The 25,671-nt window shown below is 42.1% G+C and overlaps 1 protein-coding gene across 1 annotated transcript in view; it reads right to left on the reverse strand.

Moving 5' to 3' along the window:
- The window catches only part of plekhh2 (pleckstrin homology domain containing, family H (with MyTH4 domain) member 2), a 34,486-nt gene extending 8,975 nt beyond the window's left edge, over positions 1-25,511 (reverse strand). Inside the window, exons 1-17 of the mRNA XM_015363311.2 lie at positions 25,357-25,511; positions 19,828-19,966; positions 8,388-8,450; positions 7,758-7,907; positions 7,514-7,597; positions 7,273-7,354; positions 6,836-7,024; positions 5,154-6,079; positions 4,746-4,821; positions 4,361-4,455; positions 3,762-3,906; positions 3,254-3,390; positions 2,912-3,022; positions 1,450-1,536; positions 1,082-1,240; positions 608-688; positions 104-283 (exon numbers count right to left, since the gene is read on the reverse strand). Of these exons, the coding sequence (XP_015218797.2) occupies positions 104-283; positions 608-688; positions 1,082-1,240; positions 1,450-1,536; positions 2,912-3,022; positions 3,254-3,390; positions 3,762-3,906; positions 4,361-4,455; positions 4,746-4,821; positions 5,154-6,079; positions 6,836-7,024; positions 7,273-7,354; positions 7,514-7,597; positions 7,758-7,907; positions 8,388-8,450; positions 19,828-19,950 (2,688 nt within the window). The 5' untranslated portion in view covers positions 19,951-19,966; positions 25,357-25,511. The remainder of the gene's footprint in view (positions 1-103; positions 284-607; positions 689-1,081; positions 1,241-1,449; positions 1,537-2,911; positions 3,023-3,253; positions 3,391-3,761; positions 3,907-4,360; positions 4,456-4,745; positions 4,822-5,153; positions 6,080-6,835; positions 7,025-7,272; positions 7,355-7,513; positions 7,598-7,757; positions 7,908-8,387; positions 8,451-19,827; positions 19,967-25,356) is intronic.
- Positions 25,512-25,671: the final 160 nt, after the last annotated feature.

Consider the following 25,671-nt stretch of genomic DNA (forward strand, 5'->3'; position numbering starts at 1 on the left):
AATCTACAGACAGATCCTGGGAATGACCTCAGATGTGAGGAACACCAGCAGCAGCTCTGTGCAGCAACAGATCCACAAGTCCAGCCCAGGCAGACCTTCTCACCTTTTCATGCTGGGAGCCGATGAGCAGGTACGTGGGCCCCTGGTCCTTGGGCTGCACAGCGATGGTGTAGTGAGTGGACAACAGGCTTCGGCCACTGGCCTCGTAATCCTCATCTGAGTCACGTGAGCGGTCCACTTCCTCCACACGAGCCTCCCACAGCCTGATCTGCCCCAGGGGGAACTGAGAGGAGAGCACTAACCTTGATTAGCCATGCCTCATCTCAGCTTGGGGTTTTGTAACCTCCTGCCCATACTGGTGCCATTCATTCACAATGAGGTTTGACTAGTGCCGCCCATCTAAGATTTATTTGACCTTGAAGATCAAATGTTAGTTTGTTTTTTTTTCCACGGATGTTACATGACACCAAATAGTTTCCACTAAATGTAATAAAACTAACCTCTAGAGGTAATGTGAGTCACATTCATATGTCTCCGTGGTGGGATTACATATTTACAATGTGTTTAAATTGATACAGAACTTTATTTGTATTGATCTATAATGTACCTTGTCCTCTTGGCTGCGGAAGTAGTAAAGAGTTTTTCCAATAAGCGCACACCAAACACGCTTAGAGTATCCATGTTTCACCTGGGAAGACAGAGGAGAAATTTTAGAAACATGAAGAAACTGTTTGAATGCCTTTGGAAGGTGAAATGTGGCAGTGAAGCCACCTGTGTGAACACCACTGTGCTGCTCTCAATAGGAGTTAATCAATTAAATCAACTAAAACTGCAGCCCCAGATTTCTCAACATTTAAATGGCTCCTCTGAACAGATCTGCACTACTGATGTTTAGACAGTCACAAATGGAGCACTCAGGTCAGATATTAAGTCATTTCATGGATGTGTTAAGGGCTTTGGTTGAGATCAAGGGCATTAAGTCCCAGATCGTCCAAAAAGTTTGAATTTTGGTTATGAATCCAATTACTTTCTCCTTGAGCTATCAGCTAATAAGTGCCTGATATTGGATTAGACCTGCTACCTTGGTCAGCAGGCCCTTCATGCCTGGCCGGTGCTCAGGGTGGGTGAAGAGAGGGCTGGCAGCCTGGACACGGAGGACATTCTGCAGCACCCTGATCCACTCCTCCAGGATATTTGGGGAATCAGCAGTCAGGTAATACACACGCTTCTCTGTGATGATCTACACAGGACAAAGGAGACCAGTTTTACATTCCCAGTGGCACACATGGAGAGAGCAGCACACCTCCCAGTCTCTACAAAATCAGTATTGATTGTATCTATGCATGTATCTCTGCATGTTCAGCTATTACAAATTAAAATCCTTTTCCTAGGTGATTCATAGCTTCATCTTACTAATGACATAAGTGCACCTTAAACAATCCCTTGTACCTGAATGGTCTGTTTGCTGTCTCCACGGACGATGCTGCTAGAGGCACTGAGCTCGACCTGCCCCTGGGGCTTCCTGATCACATCACTCTGGGGGCAGAGGAACATATTAGCTTGATACACCCCTGACCGCATGGCTCTAAGTGCTGAGATACGTATTAGTATGTGACCGTAATGTTAGCATTGCCAGAGTCTCACAACAATACACTGTTAATAGCAGAGAATGGAAAGACAACAAAGAAAGACAACAAGCTGGTCTTTGTGAACACTGCAACACACATCTATCACATGCATTCACACCCGGTCTATCTTTGTGGTGTCAGAAAATCAAGTTGCTACAGTTTCTTGGGTTTGTCTGAAAAGTCACACTTACTGTACCAGATTAAGGATTCTGCAGTGAAATAAATTTCTGAGTTGATTCAATTAAGATTATTTGTACAAATGAATGTTAAAACCAGAAAACCCTATTAGTTTGCATCTTGCAATCAGTTTATTTTTTATGGCTAAGGAAGTCAAGATAAAACTAAAGACCATTCTCCAGAACGAAGCAGGCAGGGCTGCAATTTTTAAAATAGCTGTCTTTGTCACTAGTTTTAGTGTAATGGAAGCCGAAGTAAAACGCTGACTCACTCTCACTAGCAACCTGAATTCTTTGATAACAAAACTACAATTGTGCACTTCTTGCATTGCTTCATTCCATTACAGAAATCCTTGGCATGAACATTATTTTTTCAATTATTTATAAATGTTTTTCCAATGCCATCTTCCCTGGACTTACATTCCCTTACACATTCTTAACAGTTCTTGTCAAAGACAGCTATCAAACCCTTCAAAAACATATTCTGGAGGAAAAACAGGTCACGTATCTTGGTGCTTAGTATTGTTCACATTATGGAGAAAAAGCTTGGTGAGTTGTCATTCAACATTGAGATTATACTGGCAGTGTAAGGTTATATAAAAAACAGGAAGGTGATCTGGAATCTAGCCAGAGATCAGGTGAGGGCAGATGGGTAACAGTGCTCAAGACCTGGCTAAGACCAAGAGGCTAAGATATAAAGGAGCTGGGCTCTGAAGTGGTTCAACCTGTAAAGGTGTTGGCCCAGAAGGTAGATTGATCAAGAAAGCACCAGTTAAAATCCTGGGCAATGCCATATGCTGACCTGGATTGTTCCAACAGGAGCATGCATTTCACTTAGTATCACCAGGCTCATGCAGTCATGCAATTAGGGCTTTTTTAGTGTACTTTATTGTGTAAGATCAACCACTGCAATGTGTCAAGTACCAGAAAGAGCATACACTGTTTCAGTGAGAGCTGCATCGCTCCTCCAATTGGTGAAAACCCTACTGTATGGCATAGCAGAGTTTGTAGCACATCATACAACAAATAGAAAATTATTTAAATTAAGAGGTGATTTCAAATCTGTAACAAAAGGAACTGTTTGGAATAAAGAGGAGCAATCCTTACTGGGGACTTGTAGTAGAACAGCTCCCCACCCTTCAGCACAAACCAGCGTCTCTTCCAGGTCTTTACTTTGCCACCCATCTTAAGCAAGTAGCCAGATTTTTCTAAAGGTTCCTGAAACAAAACAAAAGTCTGTTTATGTAAGCTGTAAAACAAGTTAATAAGTGGTTGGATAACAGTAAATGGATCTTGGACCATAAGGCTACTGCGTTCTAGATGAACAAGACTGGTCAAACAAACTGCTCCTTCCTGTAGCTTTCCAAAAACAAGAAAAAAGATACAACTTCATTACTTTTATGGAAACCTGTATTCTTGGATCTCAGGCATCTGTAACGTGGGACTCACGTTCTTGCCGTTGTCGCTGGTGGAGGAGCAGGTTTTGGGCAGTTTCTGCTCAGGCTCAGAACAATCCGTGTCGGTGGAGTAGGCATCAGGTGGGATGGCATAGTCACTCTCCGAGGTCATCGATGACATGGACACGCCTGTAAGCACAGAACAGAGAAACAGGAAGAGCTCATGAGCAAAGGCCACAGGCCACACACAACATTCAACACTTATATAACCAAATTGATCAAATCAGTGTCAGGGATCTCCCACCCTGGTTTGCAAGAGCCTCAGTTGAACATTTACATTGTGATCAGTTAAACAGGTGATTTGTTAAATTAAGAAATGTAGAGATTATGTAGGACTAAAATCTAAATACCCTTCATCCTTCAAGGATCAGCATGCTTGATTCATGAAAGTCTTTCAACACAGGTGACCTGAGAAAGGAGCTGGACTATGGCTCTCCAGGGCCAGGGACAGAGACCCCTGGTCTCTGTCTACCACCACTAGCAATGGCATAGCTGCTGACCTCTCTTGAGAGCACGGGGGCTTCCAGGACTGCTGCCCTTTCGGGAGCCCGAGCCAGAGGTCCGGGAGCTGTACAGGGAGCTCTCTTCCTCTTCGGAACATGATGACTCGTCACAGAATGGGCTGCTGCTCAGCTGGGTTGCTTTCTGAAGAACAAAACCCAAGAAGCCACACATGAACAAGCTGATATGGTCACGTGCATCACCAGGCTTACTCCAGGTGTCTATGAGTAGAAAGAATTGGGCAAATAATTAACCATTCATTTTGATTTTAAATACTGTATAAGTGCCTACTGTATAATAAAATATATATCATATTAAGTACCTCTAAAAATGCTAATAATACTATGCCATACATTTGTATGTAAACTACGCATATGGTTGGAATTTACAGGCTATATTTCCAGTCCCACACAGCCAATGTTCAGCTGATTTAGTGCAATGTTTATTAGGCCTATACAGCACTTGCCCCCAAGTGAAAGGGATACATGTGATAGGTAACAGAGGAAAGGACTGTTTGAGTTCCTAAAGTTACATCTTAGGGCGAGCATGTGTGTGCAGTCTGTAGAGAGACAGTACTGAGAGGCATAGCTGGACTTACCCCCTTTAGCGTTGTGTAGACAGGGGTAGTCATGTTCTTGTAGATGAGGGAGGTGTACAATGCTGATGCAGAGTACGATGACACAGGACTGGAGTCTGGAACATCAGAATTTTTAAAACCTCCAAAACTACACAGGGACCACTGCTTTGATATTAGAATATAAAATGTCAATACTGTACAATGTGGATCATACTGCACACTTACAGGTGTGATGCAGTGCTAGGGTAAATCAATTACGTTGAAAGGGCAATTTAAAAAGATTTTATTTTTTAAATTCATTTCAGTGGTGGCTAAAACGTTTAAAAAAAATCTTTGTTCTCTATGTGAGAGAATGAAAGGATACTCCCTCAAGGTCACATATCCTGCAACACTGGGAATGACTTACTTTTGCTGGCAAGGTCAGTGCATGAGGTTTCAGACAGTCTGATCCCTGACTTGGCAACAGCATAAATCCTGCTTTCCTGAATAAAAACAGTGAAGTAACTGGGAGTAAATACACAAGGACCACTCACAGAAAACTCATAAAACCAGTTCAACATGGATACGAAAAGGAAACAACTCCCCGCCTGTGTATGCACTCCCAACCCATGGAAGAGCCATTAACATCTGTGTTGAAAGGCTTGTTTTCTCACTCTTTATTTTATGCTCCTTATTGGCTTTTTGAGAAGTCTGTGTACTTTTTTGTCCTTTCCATGTTATTTATAGTTTACATTATTTTATCCTTCGAATGTCTTACAGTGTTATGAAATTGATTTTTCCCTCTCTCTCTGTGACCCCAGAGGGAAACGCTCACCCAGGAAGGAAATCTGTGCAGGGGGGGCGTTGGCGGCTTGCTGCCTGGTGCCCTTCCAGGGGACTCAAGCTCCTCGACACTGGTGGACCTGTCTGAAAAGACGCCCTCACCGCAGCCTGTCTCCATGTCTTGCTCCTGATCCAGGTCCGTCTCCTGTGTCCGGAGAGGACGCACCATGCTGATTGCGTTGCGGCTGCGACCGTAGAGGTGCTCCGAGCTGAACTGTGGTTGACTCAGGTGTTTCTTGGCCAGGGCCACGCTGATGTTGAACACATTGGGGGTCCGGAGCTTGGGTGGGGGCAGCTTGGCCTGGGTGCTGCCAGGGGATTTTGGGAGAGAGAGGGAGCTGCTGTCCAGGGTGGGGGTGGGGTGTTTGGGGGTGAGGGCAGGTGTGAGGATGGGGCTAGGGGTGTTGGTCTCACTGGAAGAGGAAGAAGAATCGAGGCGCTGAGACTGGAACCTCTTGTTGAGCTCGTCTGAGGAGCTGTCCCCCTCTCCCCCCGCCTTCTCTCCTACCCCCCTGTCTGTGGCCCTCTCCGCCTCATGCAGGCAGGGCCGCAGAGGGTCTGTGCGCTGCATGTCATCGTCAAACAGGGAGCTGCTGTCATCAGAGGCAGTGAGGTAGGCCTCACTTCCCGCGCGGCTGAAGCGCAGCCCGTCTCTGCTGCCACCGTCAGACGCCACGCTGGAAAACGCAGAGGAGACGCAGCGAGACTCAGCGCCCCCCCGGCCGCCCCCTTCCCCTTCTTCCTCCTCAGAGCTGCCATTACCCAGAGTTCCCTGTTGAGAGGAGTTTCCCTCTCCCCTCTGGCCGGCACCACTGGCTTTCTCTGACCCTCTGCTGCCCTGGGCGGCCTGGAGTGACCTCTGAGCCCTGCAGTCCTCTTCATCCGATGTTAAGACGGAGTTTTGTTTTGCATTGTTCTCTTAAAAACAGCAAAAAGAAAAAAATAATAGTTGCACTGACACCTACATACTTTGAAAGGTATCTGAGTGATCATTCCAGCGCTGTCCTAATTTGTTGAATTATAAATGATGAAAACAAATTTTTGAAAGTAAATATTTTTCATTTGACAAAGCACGACATGGTAAAACTAGTGAAAGAAATAAAATGTCAGCATAATTGATGATTGCACAAGTACCCACTCTCTTGAATCACTACTTGGTGGAAGCACCTTTGGCAGCAATTGGCAGCTGTTCTTTTAGTTAATTCTACAATTGTGCAGGCTACAGTGAATGTTCCCTGTTTTTCTTTGCAGAGAGCAATTTTCAAGTCTTGCCAAAAATTTCTATTAGATTTAATTCAAGATTCAATGACATTTGCTTGTTAACTGCTTTGGGTCACAGGTCACATAATTAGTTGAGTTAGTTGTTTGGAAACCTCCTTGGTCTTCATGGATGAATCTTTGCTCGAAATTCTCTACCTGACTGAGGGGACACAGACAGGCGTGTTTATTCTGACATCATGTGAACCACTAAGTCTGCACAGACAGAGACCATTCACCTTTGAAGGCCACATGTGACTTCAAAGTCGTTTTGTGCACTTTAATTTAGGTTTACCATAGCAAAGGGGATGGATACTTATCCAATCAACATATTTTTGTTTTCAATTATTTTCACATTTGTAACTTCTTTATACAAACACATGCAAGTACACTTCCCTTTTACACCCAGGTTCTCACCTGCTCCTACTCGCTCTTCTTTGCCAGCACTGCCCTCCTGCCTGCTGGTGACGGCCCGGTGGCCTGGTTCTGGCCTGGTCTGGACCTGTGGGCTCTTGGCTCGAACCTGGAAGCAGCCAAAGGTCAGGCTGCTGAGGCGCTGGGCCTCCCCAGGTTTCGGAGCCGAGCTGCACTGCTTCTGCTCAGTGGCTGCAACAGGACAGGACAGAAAAAGGTGGACAACATCAAAGCACAAAAAACTCACAACGAGGATTACTCAGTCAAAGTATAAACATAGTATAATATAGAAAAGCATGCTGGAGTACTGTTAAATCTAGGTAAACATGTGGTCAATACCATGCATAGTACAAATTATAGCAGATTGTAAAATTTTGAAAATAACACTTGTCACTTGTCACTGGGTTGAATTCAGACAATCGTGAGAGCTGTCTCCTTACCCTGCATTTGCTTCTGCAATTCCTGGATCTGTGTGCTCTGTTGCTGTGTGGTGGTTCGCAGACTCTTGTTCTCAATCTCCAGCTGAGGGGGGAGACCAAAAATACACAAACAAGAACAGAAGCACTTTTTTAAGCTCCTTTAGCACAGATGGATGGGTTGTCACATTTCATATGTGTTGAAGCCAATTGCTTTCGCATACCAACTCAGTAAGTGTACCACTAGACTATATTCCTACTATACCTCATGAAGCTTTACTGTCACCCATTCTTTGATCTTGGCAGCTTTCTCTTCCACAATCTTGGCCTCTTGGAGTCTCATTTTCTTCTATAACAGACCAGAACAAACTCAGTCTTAGACAGACAACAGAAGCCACTTTGAATTCCCTAAGAATCATCAGCTCTGTCTTTTCCATTTTTATTGCTAGAAGGTCTGTTTCCCTTCTGAGACCAGCAGGCCTCCTGATGATGTGGCCCATGTACTGTACCTGCTCCTCCAGCTGTTGCTCCAGCTGCTGGATGATGTCATCCTTCTCCTGAACCAGTGTCTGCAGGTCCTGGCAGCTCCGGTAGAGACGGTTCTCTGACTCGCTGGTCTGCACGTCTGCTGCCTTCAGCTTCTCCTCCATCACCTGGACCTGAGCATAGTCACACACACTGTAGGCAAGGGTGCTCTGACTGTGTTTCTTCACGGCATACAGAACGTACAAAATTATGAGTCCCCTGACTAGCTCTGTTGGTAGAGCATGAGACTCATAATCTCAGGGTAGTGGGTTTGAGTCCCAAGTTGGGCGCAAGGTTCTCTAATAACCCACACTGGGCAGCAGCAGTATGGGGGGGCTGTGTTGGCTGTATCTGTGCGGAAGAAATACCTGGCAGTCTACTTCCGTATCTTGCCATGAAAACGCTATGGATAGCTACGGTGGAACTGTCCATAGGTTCATCATGAGCCGACACCAAGTTGACGGCACTCAACCACCACCACCACAGAATTATTAACAATGCCTTCATAATAAAACAAACCAGTTTTGCAGTAATGGCAGGACGTGCCTCTTCTACTGTATGTCCAGACAAGTATCCTCTGGGCGACCAACCCTCCTGTCCTCAGTACAACCTACCTGCTGGTGAGCCTTCTCTGCTCGACGTTCTGCTTCCAGCACCTGCCTCTCCAGCTGCTGCATCTGAGGGGAGAGAGATCAGTTATTTGTTTGTTTTTATGATTGGAAGCTAGAGATTTCACTGCCATCTAGGCCATCTTAATACTAAAATAAGGATATAAATACTATATCTACTACAGCACTTCATTGCAGAGCTAAATATCTGCTGCCTTGGCCTGGTTACCTAAATTCCTGTTTTATTATCACCCCGTGCATTTTTGCAACATTTTCACATTACACCCTAGGGTGCATTCAAACACCACATAAAACTGGGATTAGGTGGAGAATTAATCATCCTGTTTTTAGAGCTTTGTATAATACAGCAGTAGCTGTCCTCAAAAGCCGATGAGATATTAAACTTTAACAATCTTCCATAAATTCTGTCAGTGTCTGTGATCAGTGGGCTCAACAAAGATGACAGATCCACTGCAACTTAGTGGGCAGGAGCCTTGTTATGAAAACAGAGCCCTTGTGTGGGAGTGAAAATAGCACTTTACGAGCAAAGATTCCTTATAAATTCCACAGTTAAGAAAGGAGAAAGTTCAAGAGGATGTAGACAGTTTCCAAACCCAATATACAGTATGTGAAAACATTAGCTGTAGACAAGACAGCATCTTAATTAGTGTCCCGTCACAGTGCATGTGAATAACCAAGTGAAGAGCATGCAGCTTGTTCTAGGGTGCAAAATTCAAAACTGATTTGCCTGGGCAACTTTCCACCTTTCCATAGCACAACTGAGACTCAGATGTATGCCTAACACATGTTGTCATATCCTTTGCCCCATCAGAAACTTTTTGAAGGTTATTTTAAGTATTTTATTTTTATTTTTATTTAGGTAAAAGCAAACTCTCCAGTACGAACTGCGATTATGATGCAATCAGTAACTTGTGAGAAAGCACTGACCACTCTTACAAATGTACTGTATTTTTGGGAGCATAGTTCATAATTCATAGTACGTAGTTCAGTAGCTCTAACAAAGCACTAACCACAAGGAATCACTGATATTTTAGCTACAGGTTGTGTAAAAGGATCCATCGTCACATACAGTATACCTGGCACGTGTCGTATCAGTACATACCAGGCACAGCAGAGCTCAGATCCTGGCTTCTACTGAACAGCTAATGAAAACCCTATTGCTGTAGCTTGGCCAGGAGGTGAAGAATTTGATTTGTTGAAATAAGAGCAGCGCAAGGTTTATTGTAAGAGGTACCAAGCCACATTCATTTGAACTGACTGATGGCAGCTGGCTAATACCTTCAGGGCTCTTGAAAGTGAAATGCTGTTTTTCACCCTGCGGGTGATTCACAAGGAGCTATGAATCACTGGGTGGCTTCTGAAAACATGAGGTAACAGCGGGAAGAGCTGCTCTCACTGAAAGACGGGCAGCAGTTTCTAGCAGAGCACTTCATACTGACCCCTAGGACTCAAAACGCAGAGTCTTTCTCAGCAAAATGCCTGCAGTTTAGTGAAAGCCATCTGCCACCACACCACATCTCAATGAAGGCCAGCTGACTCATCCATCTCACTTTCAGACTGATAAAAAACACATTCCTGTGGTAAAAATAATCAGGAGAACAACTTAGAACTTTGATAATGGGTTGACAGGCATGTGATTCAAGATAATTTATCCAAGTTTTGATTTTATCTGAAAGAGGTACCTGACTAGGCTTTTAATTTATAACAGTGAAACATGAAACACGACAAATTATTCAAATCAATTTTGAATCTTCCGACCGAAAAGTCCACAAAATACTAAATCATTTTTAAAAACGGACAAAGTACTGTGGAATAAAGGCTGAATCGCAATGGGCCTGATTTTTTTTCCTGTAGAAACACTACTGTATCTAATGCATTTGCTAGGGACAGGACAATAACCCCACAATGGAAATAGTGGCCCACTATTTTTTAGCAAATCATTTATTTTACAAAATAAGGCAAAGTCTTCTGGCTAGCAGGGGCCTGAGTGAAACTTCTCAGTCTTGGTCAAGGTCACACAGAGCAGCCCAGCGGAGTCATCTCCCAGGCCTTTAGCTGGGCCCTGGAGTGGGGTTCAACTTAATCTCTACTGAGCTCCCGCTTGTAGGCCTGGGTGTGCGTCTCAGACCTATCGTAGAGTATATCTTTGTCTTGGAAGAGGGTTGTGAGAGAAGCCTTGGCAGGTGTTCCCCACTCACGATGTTTCTTCTTAATATACTTTCTTTAATTCTGAAGCAAAGCCAGGACGTGCCCTTTCTGTGAAGTGAAACAAATGGTCGTATGTACCCAAAAACATCAATGGATTTAACTGAAGATTTTCAGGCTCACTGGTTTGGATGAAACTTGACTCCAGATTGAAATGGTAAAAACCTCTTTGTCCTCTCAGGAACACTTTCTGCTTTTGAGTAGCTATCCGCACATATTGGCCTGTACAAGTTTTATTTTCATTGTTCACTGCTTATCTGTCTAAAGAGACTGTGCTGTACCTCCACATTTACTTCAGAATGTAGCCACTGGTTCAGACTGCAGTGCGTCCCAACGTCCATTCTAGTGTGAGAGGGGTATCTGTGTCTCCCTAGTCACTCATTCCAGGCTCCCTGCCAGACCCTGCTGTGCCAACATACACAGTGAGAAAATAGGGCAGCCAGGCCAGCTGTGGGTAGGTTATGCTTAACTGTCACTATGCTGTCTTTATACTACACATTTGCTGATTACTCTAATTCACAATTCCCTACATATTGTAAGACGAAAGCTGTGGAAAACATATGACAGGCCTGGATACAGCTGTAGTAAAGTCAAATAGAAAATACTAAAAATGAATTACAATATACTGTATCTGCAGTATATGATATGAAAATAATTTAGCTATATTAAAGTTTTTAAAATGATAAGTGTGTATTTTGGCAAGTTATTGTTCCTATAATAGAAAATCCTTTCTCTGCCTTGCATGCACTAGTGAAGCTACAGTAGGTTCCTTAGTTGGAATGATGAGTCTAATCTTTCCTTACAGACCCTAGTGTACTGTGCTCATAGTAAATAGGCATATTTTACAGATATTGTATACTCAGAGTATATATACTATGGTATGCAACTTAATATTATACTGTAGCTAAATGTGTATACAAAGAATAGACTTGAACTTACATGCACATATAAATATTTCTGTGCTTTGGAAGTCAAATGACTCCTTTGGTGTGATGAAGTTCAAAAATATCTCCCGTATGAATAAAAATGATGTCTCTCTGCCAGACTGTTTCAGCAGCCAACTCCTGCTCTCATGTGATTGCATTTTCTACAGCATTCCTACACACAGTTAGTCACTACACAATTGCCTGCAAAAAGCCTCCTGCAAGTGACAAGACATGTTCCTCCTACTATATGACACTCTTAGTAACAAGAAGAAAAAATGAAGTCAATTACAGAGTTACTCAGTGTCAGATTTATCTTACAGCAGTCATACACAGATTAACTTCTCTTGAGATCGTTCAGATCCCATTAAGGATGTTCGAGTTTATTCTAAATAATCTTTTTAAGAGTCTCTGCTGCAATGGCACTTTTACATTGTTTACATTCTATAACCCTAGAAAGAAAACAGACTTAGTTGAAATCCTAGGATTTCTTAACTCTTCCAAAACCCGAAGGCGGTTCAGATGCTTTTTTGTGCTGTCATTTGGACGTGGCCATAAATAAAAGTAGGCTGCAGTGTGGTACAGTGGTTAGTCTTCTGAACTTAGAATTAGATTGTTGTGGGTTCAAATTCCATGGGAGACATTGCTGCTGTACCCTTGATGACAATATTTCACCCAAAGAGCCCCACTAAAAAACTCAGCCACGGTATATAAATGGGTTTAAATATAAATCACTTGGGTTAAATGTGTCAGCCTAATAAACATGAAAAAAGAAAATGGGGTTTATAGTTGCCCACTGTAAATGCAAAATGGAATTGCTCTATGTTGAGTGGGTTTGTGATGATTAGCCATTTCTTCATGGAGAGAATGTCACATTAAAATTGATGATGGCGAGATAGTCAAGAACAGTAAATGTATTCTGACAAAGATGTATTCCACTTAAAAGGTGCAGTACACCTTAGAATCCCGAGGCTCGTTCGCACAATGAATAAAACAGACTAAATGTTAATGATGACATAGTCAGAAGGTGAGTGTGTAACTTGGCCGTCTGTGGCTGCTGTGACATCTGGGTGTGATGGTTTCCTAAGAAAAAGTTTGTAGCTTTTCATAGATTTTTTTTTCAATGGGTGAAAAACAGTTAAAATTAAAGTCTCGGCCTGTGTGCTTTTCTGTTGTTCTGTGGTCAGTGCTGTAGCCTGCTGCCTTAAGCCCCCCATCATCCCACACTGGTCCCGGTTAAGGCGGTTCCCAGCCCATTCCTGGAATTCCTGTGCTCCCCCCCCACGCGCGCTGTGGCCAACGCACAATGCCTCTCTGTGACTGCCCAGGCTCAGGCACCCATCAAAGAGCCAGCCACAGCCTCACACACACACAAGCCACACACTCATCCTGCATCACATCCCAGTTTCACAGCCTCTCCTCCGATGACTTAAAACGACAACGCAGCACAGTCTGCTGCTCCTCCTCAGCTGTGGTACTGGGTCTTAGATGAGCTAGCGGCTCACTCATTAAACCATACCCCCTGGCTTGATCTCTGGCAATGTCTCTGAGCCCTGACACACGGATGTTGTGCCCCGAGAGGAATTAAGTGAAACACCAACTGAAAGTGAAAGGGTTACTTTCTGCTATTCTACAAACCAACACCTAAATTAGAAGCAAATATTTGTTAGCATTTGAAGTCTAAAATGGCACATTTATTTCCAAAATACTGCATGCAGAGAAAGACAAATAGTCTTTTATCCTTGTCTTCTAAGTGTTTTTTAGTCACCATTTCATTTTCATTTTCTCAAATACAATAAAATGCAATACTCAATCAACAATAACCATTCCCCATCTCAGAAATCCTTCCCTGAGGACCCTTAACATAAAAAAAGCTACAATGGAACCCCCAAGAAACAAGGCTTTAAGTGTGTCAGCAGCAGCACACAAAGTCCATCCATCCATCTTCTAACCAATCATCCAATGCAGGTTTGCAGGCGGCAAGATACTGCCAAAGGCAGGGTACACCCTGGATGGCACACCAGTCCATGGCAGGGCACAGACACACACGCACACACTCTACTAGAAGCCAATAAACCTACCAGCATGTCTTTTGACTGGGGCAGGAAACCAGTGCACCTTTACGAAATACACATGAACATACAAACGCCGCACAGATCACACCCCAGGTCCGGTACTGAACCCAGAGCACCAGCACTGTAGGCAGCAATGCTAACCAGTGTGACATCATGCTGTCCACCCTGGAGCCCATGAGTCAGAAGTTTCATTTAATAATATCAGGCCAGGATGCAGTGAAGGCAGGACAGGCAATGCAGAGATTTTAACTGCAGTCAGGCCAGCCAGTCAGATCCATTCCTGCTTCTGTGAGAGGCCTCTCTTCTAGGAGTTTTCTGGCATGATCTATGTAAGGTTACTTCTCAATGTTCAAGTGATGGAAGGCCCTGAGGAATTTAAAAATGCCTTTAAATCATAATTTGTTGTCATGCCCAGCAAAATAGAAATGCCTTTAAAATATCTTTGCCAACTGAAGCCTGTGGCATTTTTGACACAAGTAGAATTCTGGTATATTTCCCTTACGTTTCACTCAAGAAAGATTTATTCCTAGAAAAGGAAAAGCTGGGCACCCTGAACACTGGACACAAAGAGTGTCATGGAGTGCAGGACTGAACACACGTGCTCATCTGCACACCAGTGGGTCTTGAAGCCTAACGCTTCCACCTCCACACCCTGGAGAAGCAGCGGCTCCTCTCCCTCCTGTCACATGACACTGCAGCTGGGCCAGAACACAAAACTCTCTCATCGCCCTCGCTGGTGGAAAAATGAAAACTTTCCACCCACATTTAGATGCAAGACGCCCATTCTGAAGCTATATTCTTTTTCCAGCTTTTTATACTGTATATATGACATCGTGATGAGAAATATGCATCTAGATATGTATACAAGAATAAATGTACTTTTTTGTTTGCTGTAAAGGTTTCAATAGTAGATAGACTAGGGATAATAATGATCTGTGGATTTCTAATATCTTTGAAACCCCGTTCTTTTCGTTCCAATCACTGATCCTTTAAAAATGCAGACTTTAGTGAGGAAGTTGCCTCATTAGTGTGATGGTAACCAAATGTATTCTCCTTACACTAAGGGATGCTTGACAACAGGGTATGGAGTGTGTGTTGTCTGATATTAAGTGCATTAGATTAATCTTTAAAGTATTGCTTAAATCTGCGGAAATATCAAGCTTTCGAAACTTTACAATCAGTAGAAAAACATGATTGTGTGTCCACAGAAACCAAGATATCGAAGAAGCAAGTACACTGAACTGCCATCATACACAGATATAAATGTTGGTATATGATAAAAGTTATCATTAAGGGATTCAGATTTATTAGCGAATCTTGGGATTACAAGGAAGAAGAATGACTAGAAAGACTGTTCTCTCTTCCCACCTTTATGTACAAACTTATTTCGAACTTTGCATAATACTGTATATATACATGGCTTCCATATATGATTATATGTAAGTAGAAAAGGCAGAATTAAAAGTCTTTTTAGACAGATCTGCCCTCTTAGCATAGTAAAATTTGAATAGCTAATTAATATTTATTCCCATAATTCATAATTGCATACTCTTAAAAAAACATAACTCTGAAAGGTTCCCCTGTAAACAATGTACAGTATACAATATATTTTATACTATGTTTAAGTATGTATATATTGAATATACTATCATTGTGTACTCACACATTGTACAAAATGTGTATCTATGGCTCAGTTTCAACGTACAGAACAAATACCTTTTTGTCATCATGAAGGCAGAAATATCCATTCCTAAGATAAACCTTCTGAAATTGAAATGACTCAGTAGCTGGACTGGTTTGTGTTTTATTGAGAGAGGTAAAAGGCTTAGCCATGGTGTTTAAAGACCTATGGTACGAAACCTCTTGAGTTAATCTTTTTAATCAGGTATGATCAAGGCAGAGCCCAGCACTCTGAGTCCCAGTCTAGGAAACAGGCAAGTAAGCATTTTTAGTCCTGTTGTTGTTGCTGCTTGAAAGGGTTTGTCTCTTAATGGGGCTCTACTCTGCCTCCCGCAGCTAGAAATTACATCCCACAGAAATGTGGAATAAATCAGGATTTCCAGGGAAAAAAAGAGAAAGTTTCTGTAAATTAGAACACATATTTTTCAAACTTAATGTGGTTTCAGCTTTTGAACCCATATTGGGCATTTAAAAAGTCTCATTTGGACTTCCTGCAATTTTAGTTTTTTACTTCCTAACATACTCATTCTCAAGATGATTTCCAAAGTTTTTCTCTCAGTGCTTCACTTTTTCTAATGCCAAAAAAACTCAACTCAATGTGCCAAGTGAATGTACATATAAAAGTAGGATAGAAGCCTCTTTTTGTAGCGATGCCGGGGCTTGCAAAGTTTGCACATAATTGAAGGACAACATCTTTAAAAAGTATGTGCTGTAGGATATTATTTTGCTAATGTCTGCAGAAGGACACCCCAACATTTTTTTTGATCTCAAAACAATTAACCATTAACCACAGCTTGCCACCAGACTTCTCTGGACTGACTCCTCGGCAGCAGTAATATAATCATTGCATTAAGACAAGAAAACAAAAAGCACTTTAAAGAACTTTAGTGTGTAAAGCAGTCTTGTGTGTGAATGTGCATTACAACTGTATTGCCTAAAGGTTTTACTATTTTTAAGAATCACTGGCTATAACTTAGTATACATACTGTACAATCAGCTACATATCTTCGCCTTGTGAAAAATAACAGTCCCATTGCACGACTCCAATGCATTTAAATCAGAAATTGAGATCCCCGATAAATAAAAATACTTATTCGGATCCATAAAAACGGAGCAGATAATTTTGCTACTAAGACTGTTGGTCTTCTTCGCCTGGGTGTGAGCGTGTCGAGGTAGGCAGAGGGAAAGTATAAAGGCACATTGTTATCTGGGGCTGTCAGAACGGCTCGCAGTGGGATTCCCCAAGAGGGATGGGAGACTCAGATCCTGCTGGTTTATCCCAGTTCACACAGATGTCAGGAGGCTTGGCCAGAAAAGAGGCATTCTGGAGAGGACCAGCCCAGAGTAAACAGCTGTATGCCAAAAATGGAGAAATGTAGGCTACACACTTACTGCTTCTCACTTCCTGTGCAGTGTGCTTACTGTTTACAAATGAAGGAATGTTGCTCCCTAGGGTAGGTTTTTGATTATGAGATTATTTTCTCTGCTCAGCCCTTTCTCTCCCCCTCTGTCTTCTTCCTTGTTCCATCATTTACAGTATTTCTGCTCTAAAATATATTTTATAAAGGCTTTAAACTCCTCCTTGTAGCACGCATAAATGAACCTTTTTTCTTCCATACTGTATGATAGTTTCACCCACCACAGCACCCAATGTGTGCAAAGGGGGCTGAGAGTCAGACATTCTAGGCTTTGTCCAGCTCTCAACAGGACAGCAGTGTTCAGAATTACTAAAGCAAACATGTGCAGAGAGGAGCCTTTCTTCCACAATCCACACTGCTGAGCTTTGTGAATACTGCTACACATATCTACCATCCAAGCTCCAGACTTTGCCCAAGAAAAAATTCACTGTCATTTCAGAATCAATCCTGCTCTCACTCCATTTCCTATCTAAGGGGTGTATGGTCCGAGGAAATGAGTTAACAGAGTTTTAAATGCCAAAGATGAGAGGCCAGGCACTCCAGAGTGGCTCAAGCAGTAACGTTGGTCATAGCTAGTTAAAGCCTGGTGATCCAGCCCTACATGTGGAGTATCTTGCAGGACTGCCGGATTTGCAGATGTTCCCATGGTGTCAGCTCCTGCATGTGTTCTGTCCTGACCAGTCTGGGCACTGGCAAGCTCTCAAGCAGTGGTGGCTTGTTAGATGTGGTACAGGCTATAGTACAGGGAATTCTGACCAATCCCACTTCAAGCATGTCTTAACCTGTCAGACAGCACGTTAAACAGACAAGAATCTCTGCCCTTTTCTTGATTTTCTATCCATGCATTGTGTTCACTACTGAGCACTGATAACGGGAAAAGAATCTTCTGACATGCTGAACCATGGGCTTATCACAGGAAAGCTGAGCTTGTTTACCTTAGGTCTGCCTGTATTCTTTCAGTCTGTTATAACAGAAAGCTGGAGCTGTAAAGTGTGCCCAAAAAAATCCCACATTACAAACCACGATTCAGAAAATGACTTTAAAAAATGAAATGTGGTTTTCCTGTCATTCCTTGACAACCACAGTATTCATTCCATTCTTTGTGCAGCCACAAAAAGACCGGTCTCTACTGGTTGAATAGATTGTGAAAAAGTGTCAACTGTGAAAATTAAACCTAAAAGAGGGCCCACAGCCAATGGACCCTTTCTTCACTGGGAAGACTGCAGCACATGAGAGATTGAGGACATGACTCAGCCCAAGGAATGTAGAGAAGTAAAATGCTGACTTTCTGTGGTTTCAGAAACCTCAAGGACACTGACAAAGTCACATCAATGGACTTTTTACAGAATCAACAGGAAAATACAAACCAAATTTGTAGATAGATAATATATAGTGAAGTATATATATACAATTGAAAACATGAGTCATTTACTGTATGTGAGTTGTGGGTGTCTGGAACAAGATTTTTTATGCCATCTTGTTGAAGCTAAGGATGAGATCCTCAGATCAATTAGCTAAAACCAATCAAACTAGCGAGATGGACAGAAAGGCCTCGGCTCATTTGTAACCTTTCTTATATTGTTAAATCCATGCCCATGCGTTTCTTCATTATGTTTGGCATGCTAAATTAAAATCACCATAATTACATTTCTGTTTCATTAGATGTTATCAGAGGGAGGTCTGCCCTCCAGACAGGTGAAAGAAATGCAAGTCTGAAGAAACACAAAAGTTTTCTTTTCAGGGTAACCCCCACAGCAAGGATTAACTTTTTACAGAGATGCCGAGTCAGAAGAAAATGGCTAATTAACTTTTAGCAACCTGAACAGCCTGCCAACATTGCCTTAACTCGCTGCTTCTGGGACTGGCCTAGCAGGCCTGCAGCTGAAGGGACAGAAGTAGGCACTGGCTGCACCCGAGCTGGAGAAGCTCCAATCTGATGTCCTTCACTCCAGGCCTTTAGGCTGCAGAATGGTTTTCTTTGCTGTTCAGTCACCTTCAGACCAGTTTCTTTCTTTTAATTGTAACTTGGGCATTATACACAATTCATTGGATAAAACCCATTAATGGTAAAATTAATACTGAACTGATTTTTGCAAACAACGTGCTACCAAATCCTATTCTGCCCAGCGGAACTGTCGTCTGGACCTGGGGGCTTGAATGGGTTTGGAATAAATGGGTTCCAATGGGTTAATTACACACAGTGCAGTGGTCTCTACCCTTCCTGCACGGCTGTGGTCACAGCAGTGTTTGTACCAGACTGAATTGTTTCTCTCCAGAGAAGTGCCTCCAACCAGGGTGGATACACTGCAGGGGCAGGTCAAAGAGAAAGAGAACCAGGAACTGCAACAGCGCAATCTGGGAAGCATTCCTGCTCCGGCACCGCCCAAACACATGGAACACGGTAAAGGGCACGTCATGTTTCCACACTTTGTAAGAGTTCAGAAGTCTGGGAGGGTGTTATGCCTTGTGCTAGTCTTAACCCTGTGAGGTACAACAGTGTTTCACACGGAATAATGACATCCAAGAATCAGGTGCCTTGCGAATGCTGTTTATCGAGTATTTATGTATATTAAGTTATGTCTTAAACCAGGTGGTAAAGAGGGAACCTCCTGGCCATTGGACCATTCAGAGAGGGGAGTGAACCAAGGGGCAGCTGCAAAGGTGGAGATAGGGTGGAGGTGGGGTGAATGGGAAAAATGTGAGATGTCTGAAAGAGATACGTGTATAGTTAAAGTCAGTAATGAGTGGGATTTAGCTCAGTGAGACCAGCTCAGTGAGACCAGCTCGTCTTTTGTTATCCCTCCTGAACGTCACGCCTGTTTACCTGGTATCATTCAAGCATCCAACAAATGCATGATTAGGGCACATAGGCATCTCAAATAGGAGCTGTCTGTGTCATTGCACAGCCAGATTTAATTTTACTTAGATGCCATGCAGCTATTCTAAAATCCAACTCTTTGAGGATATAAATTAGTCTGTGATTATTTTTGCTTAAGGCACGTGGCTACAGCTATGCTATCAGCTTTGGATCAAACTGGAACACAATATGTTGATCTGACTAAAGTCCTGGATACCAGATGATTGTAGTTGGCAGGGTATCAGCCTGGTAGCAGCCCTGGTGTACCTTCTCCGCCAGGAGCTCCCGGATCTTGCTGGCCTGCACTCTGAACTTCAGCAGCTGGCTCTCCAGGGTCACGCACCTCTCCTTCCAGTCCACCTGCCCGGCACACTCCACCCCTTCCGCCATGGCCAGCACCCACAGCCTGGGAGAGAGAGACAGGAAGGAGGCAGAGGGGAGGATGGGATGGGGGAAGGGGGTTAAGGGAGAAAGAGAGTGTGAGGGGATGAGACGTTAGGGACTGGATACCTGTATCACCAACCGCATCTAAACCCGTCATCAGCCTTTTCTGGCCCTTGTGTACCTTTACTGAATTTTCAACACCTGTCGCTGGGCTGCACTGTAAATGCAAATAGGAAAATAAAATATTCCCATTGGCCAGGATTTAGTTCCGGTCCTGAAGAGCCACAGTGCCTTCAGGTTTTTACTCCAGATCTGAAAGACTTCTTTGGATCAGCCAGTTATTTAACTAAACTGTTCTCCAGGTGTCAGATCACTGACAAGCAAAGGTCACTTCTAAAACCCACAGGGTTGAGGCTTCCCAGAAGGGAGGTTGCAGACCCCTGCCCTTGGCTGAAAGAGTGGCCCCCTGCATTCATGAGGCTCGAACAGAGAAAGGTTCTGAGGCCAAGTGAAGCAGTGAGAGATCTGAGCTGACACACAATGCTGTTTGCCATCACGTACCCACTGCACCTCATTAAACATGTGCTTTCACCCACTAACACCCCTCTGAAAAACTAAATAGGAAAAGCAAAACATTTAAAGGAAAGACAATAATTAATTAAACAAAGGAAAGCAACATAACTAAATAAAAAAAAACAATAAGGCTTGATAAATATTTACACAACAGGGACTAAGAAGATATATCACAAACTGGAAACATACACAGAATTTCCTTTGAACTTCACTTTATTTACCTTTTATTATTAAGGCACCAGTGAAAATCTGTCTGCAGGCATCCAAAGTTATCACTGTATAGTATATAGATCCTGATGTATAATGAAAATGCATCAATAGCCTTGAGCACATACTGTAATTTGTAAAAAGTTTAAAAAGTGATCAGATAGATTTAGTGTTTGAGTAGTATTCTTCCTTAGAACAAAATATTGAGCTCAAGTTATGTGATTTCACAAAATGTCAGGTGATTTGTATTTAGCATTTGAACTGAGTCACAGATGCCAAAATGCACCTGATTGTGGTTGATAGCTTCTTTTCCTTGGAATTCATGATACCATAAAGATACCTGAGCTGAAGTAAAACATGTTACTAAATCACTCCACTATTGAAAATACTATTATGGAATACCTACCAAAGGAGGTGGAGTATTTACTGCAGTATGCTTTCTGAAGCTCAGAATATTGGTCTGTTTAATTACAAACCAAATTGTTTTCATGTGGTTTTCATTGCATAAAACTTCCTGGGATTCCTTAATTTCTCTTAAGATGGTAAACAGATGAGAACTAAGGCAAAAATAAACATTTATGTGGTAATAGCCACTCCTTATTAGACTGGATTACATACAAAGCTAGTTCAAACATATAATTACATATTTTTCATGAGGTTATTTTCAGCAGATTCCAAAAACAGGAATCCTCTAATAACCAGCAAAAACCATTAAGTCTTTTCCACCCAAAGACATCTAAATCAGAGATTTTTTGATGGTCAAATGTACTTTCTCTCATTAAACATTAAATTGTATAATAATGTTCAGCACAACCTACTGTCAACAGTGTACATCTCTTTATAATAAATGGACTCCTAGTCTTTTAGCCTTACTGAATTTAAAGTAAATTTGATTGTGATTGATTCATAATGCACTTGAATGCAAATATGTATTCACCTTCATCTTCTAAACAACCTAAACCAGGTAGAATCCAGAAGCTCTCCCTGCTGCAAAATATACCTTGTCATGATGTGTATTTTAATTTGTTAGGCCAACATGATGAGAACGAAAAAAAAAAAACACATTCAGGCCCAGAGATCAATAAATGAATGTGAAGGAAAGAGATTTAATAATTAGTGCACAGCTTGCTATCTGGAGTGACACGCATACCCTCACCCACTCACATGACATCCCTGCTGACACACGACCCACACAGCACCCACACACCTCGCTGACTGATCGGCTGTGCTCTCCTACAAATGCGGACTACTCTGTCATCCTCCCCGTCTCTCCTAAACTTCTACACTCTCTATTTCCACAGCTAGTGAAGTTGACAACTGTAAATGACAGCCTGAGAGAAAAAAAAAACATATTTTCTACTGTTTCCTGACAAACCAGAAAGCCCATCACTCCCTCAGTCCCTCAGATAAAAACAAGTACTTAAAAAGTGTCATTTGACAATCATTTTAGCTGTGTTGATGTACTGTAGATTTTGGCACTTAGCACTCTGTAAAGCTCAACTCCTTCTTTTAACATTGCACCCCACTGTAAAGGTTTTTTGTTGCTGCATTTTGTATTCAGAAATATTTTTTTCTAATATGGAGAAGATAAAATATGGTAAAAATGAAATATTTCTCCTCAGCATGTTCGTACTGCACAGTGGCGCAGTGGTTAGCATTCCTGCCTCGCAGTGCTGGGTTCAATTCTGGACCGGGGGTGCTCTCTGTGTGATGTTTGTGTGCTCTCCCACTGTTTGTGTGGGTTTTCACCAGGCGCTCTGGTTTCCTCCCACAGTCCAAAGACATACTGGTAGTTTACTTGGCTTCTTTGAAAGTGATCTCTGGTGTTGACACGGAGTGTGTCCGTGTTTCTGTGCTGTGATGGACTGGTGTCCCGTTCAGGGAGTATGCTACCTTGCACCCGATCCTTTCCTGGTCATGACATAGAACTCTGATTTAAAGGCTAATCCCTCAGTGGCTTCAATCGCTTGAGCAATGAGAAGTGGCCTCACAAAGATATCTTATCATGCCAGACAGCCCTTAGAAGAGAGGCCTCTCACAGAAGCAGGAAAGGATCTGACTGGCTGGTCTGGCTGCGGTTAAAATCTCTGCATTGCCTGTCCTGCCATCACTGGATCTGGGCTTGTCTTGATATTATTTATATGAAACTTCTAACTAATGGGTTCCAGGGTGGGCGGCACGATGGTGCAGTGGTTGGCATCACTCGTTTGCAGTGTAAGTGCTCTTGGTTCAGCTGGACCTCGGATGATATCTCCATGGAGTTTCTGTGTTCTCCCTGTGTTTGAATGGGTTTCCTCCAGATGCTCTGGTTTCCTCCTACAGTCCAGAGACAAGCTGTTAGGTTAACTGGCTTCTAGGAAAAGTGTGAGTGTGTGTGTTTGTGTCTGTGTCTTCCCTGCAGTGGACTGGTGTCCCTCCCAGGGTGTATTCTGCCTTGCACCTGTTGCTTTCCGTTGCTTGTTCTGGCTCAATCCTAAACTGAAAGTGGTTAGGAAAGAGATGGACAAATGGATGTTTATGCTGATGTCTAAAAAAGAAAGTCCTAAAGAGAAAAGCTTGATATGAAAGAATAAAATATTATCACATTAGATGTTTAATGGTACAGCCTCAGAGTCTGTGCTGACTGATTTGTAACAACTCTGGCCTTTAATGATTGCAGATATACTATATGGCCAGTAATAAAATTGAGCCATACCAAAGCATGACTATAGTGCAGTTTTGTCTCCTACAATCCTTTACAATCTATAATCTCCCATCGTGTTACATCATACTACCCATTACTGAAAATCAGATATCATCCTTTTATTAATTTTTGAATTCTGTTGCATACTTGTTATTTAGATGTATTGTATTGTAATAATCCTTCACATTATTTACAACAATAACTCTGTCTTGCATTTGTTGGCTTAGTCTACTAAACTAGTTTTGTAAGCGTTTTGGTTAGTACAATCTGGCCTCTCTAATTCAGCTGGTGATGTAATTTCTCATTTCTCCACCTGTGCGTCTGTGTAGTGGGGATGCTGGTGGCCACACATCACCCAGATGAGCTTCAGATATGAAAGAAGTGGTCCCCTCCTTTATTTGTAAAGTGATTTTGGACCGTTTAGGATGAAAAAGTTCTAAACTTGCACTTACTAATTATTAACTGTTTTCATGACTTGGGTAACTTTTAAAGTTAAACCTTACGTTTATAACTTGGAAGATTCATGGAAACATCAATACAGGCTAAATGGATATACAGTATATTACAATTTCAAGTGGCTTGAAGAAACTTACCGAACAAGAACAGACAGCCTGGAGGAAGGACATGGTTATTGTTCTCTATAACTGCCCCTTTATCAGGTCTGACTTGGAGGTTAATCTGTTATTTTTCTAACAGCCTTTCTAGGAAATTGCACCATCATTTACTTTTGTCAGTGAATTGCTTGATTTGTTAGTGCTTAAAATGCAAAATGGTTTGTGGGTTCCAGGAGCAGTATGTCATAATGTAATTATTTTTGTTGAAAGGTACAGTAGTGATTATAAACCAATCCCCTGGCTTCTTTCAAGAAACGTCTGCCTGAGATCCTGGGATGAATTAGCTACTAACGAATTAGCTACTAACGACCAGATCGGCTGAATGACCTCCTCTCATTTATAACCTTTCATAAGTTTTCATGCTCCAGTCCTAGCTTCTGGTTTTCATTAAACCTCAAATACTGAACAACCTATTCAATTTAATTAATCAAGATTAAGATCTACAGCCACTGGCTGAAGACATTTCAATACTCTCTAGACTCAATCTGTTGTAGCAAGATCAGTGCTTTGAGCTGAAGCTGACCATAATAATACATTAAATATGTGTCTAACCAGATAAGTCAATTGGGAACAAATGTGGGTTTATTATTTAATGTGCTTGAGTAAAACAAATTGAAGTTTGATTGAGCATCGCATGGGGGACACTAACTGAAACATAATTAAAATCTGATCCAAAGAGTTTATATATTATATATACTTGACCCAGTACTACAGACAAAAGTACCTAACGTCAAAATTTACAAACCATGTGGGTGCAAACCCTTCTCTTACAATGTACAGACATTATGACTACAAATATAGCACTGCTATTGACTATGTGGGCGAAAATTAAAATATATGAATATATTATTTTACAGAAATTAACATTTTAATGTTAATGAAAATAATATGTATCATTTGTAATAGTGCAGGACAGTTCCGCCACAGTTGTATAACGTCACTTGGTATTGCAATATCATATTATATAATAAAGGGTTAAATATACGTCCCCTAAGAAATACTGTAGGAATGCTTTGCTCTTTTCCCCCAGGTTTGAGAAATGCAGTCTTATTCAAAAACATGTCGAAGGTCAGTTTTCTCCCTCTCCACAGTGCTGAATGTTTTAACACAATGTGAATTGTGCACGATTTTTCTCCAGAACATACAGTAGTGTATAACGCTTCTCAAGCTCCCAAGCTTCTCTCCCTGTCTGTGTGTCTGTGTCTCCATAGAGAAAAGCTGGGGTATGCGAAAAGACGCATTCCTAATGCAAGAAATTGTGTAGGGCTAATAAAGAAACATTATTATTATTATTTTCTCAGTTATTAATGAAGAACTGTAAAATTAAATCCTTACCCAGCAATATGAAGGAAAATACGGTTTGGGAGTTAATCTGGCTTCTATTCCATATCGCTCATATCTTCCGTTGCCTTATTCCCATCATATGAACCTAGTTGTGGAATAAAAATGAGGAATTCCACACTTTCACCAAAGTTTCCAGTTTCAATAGTGTGTCCCACTTTGGAAATCGCCTGGCAGTCATGGGGCGTTACAGCGCTCGCATGCTGGCCAATCAACAGATAGCAAGGCGTGTCTATGCATATTATTCAGGAGGGGAAATGTAAATTGATTGACAGTCAGATGAACGGTTCAGGAGAGGGTTAAAGAGGA

This window comes from Lepisosteus oculatus, chromosome 17, assembly GCF_040954835.1.
Source record: "Lepisosteus oculatus isolate fLepOcu1 chromosome 17, fLepOcu1.hap2, whole genome shotgun sequence".
Taxonomy (NCBI): Eukaryota; Metazoa; Chordata; class Actinopteri; order Semionotiformes; family Lepisosteidae; genus Lepisosteus; species Lepisosteus oculatus.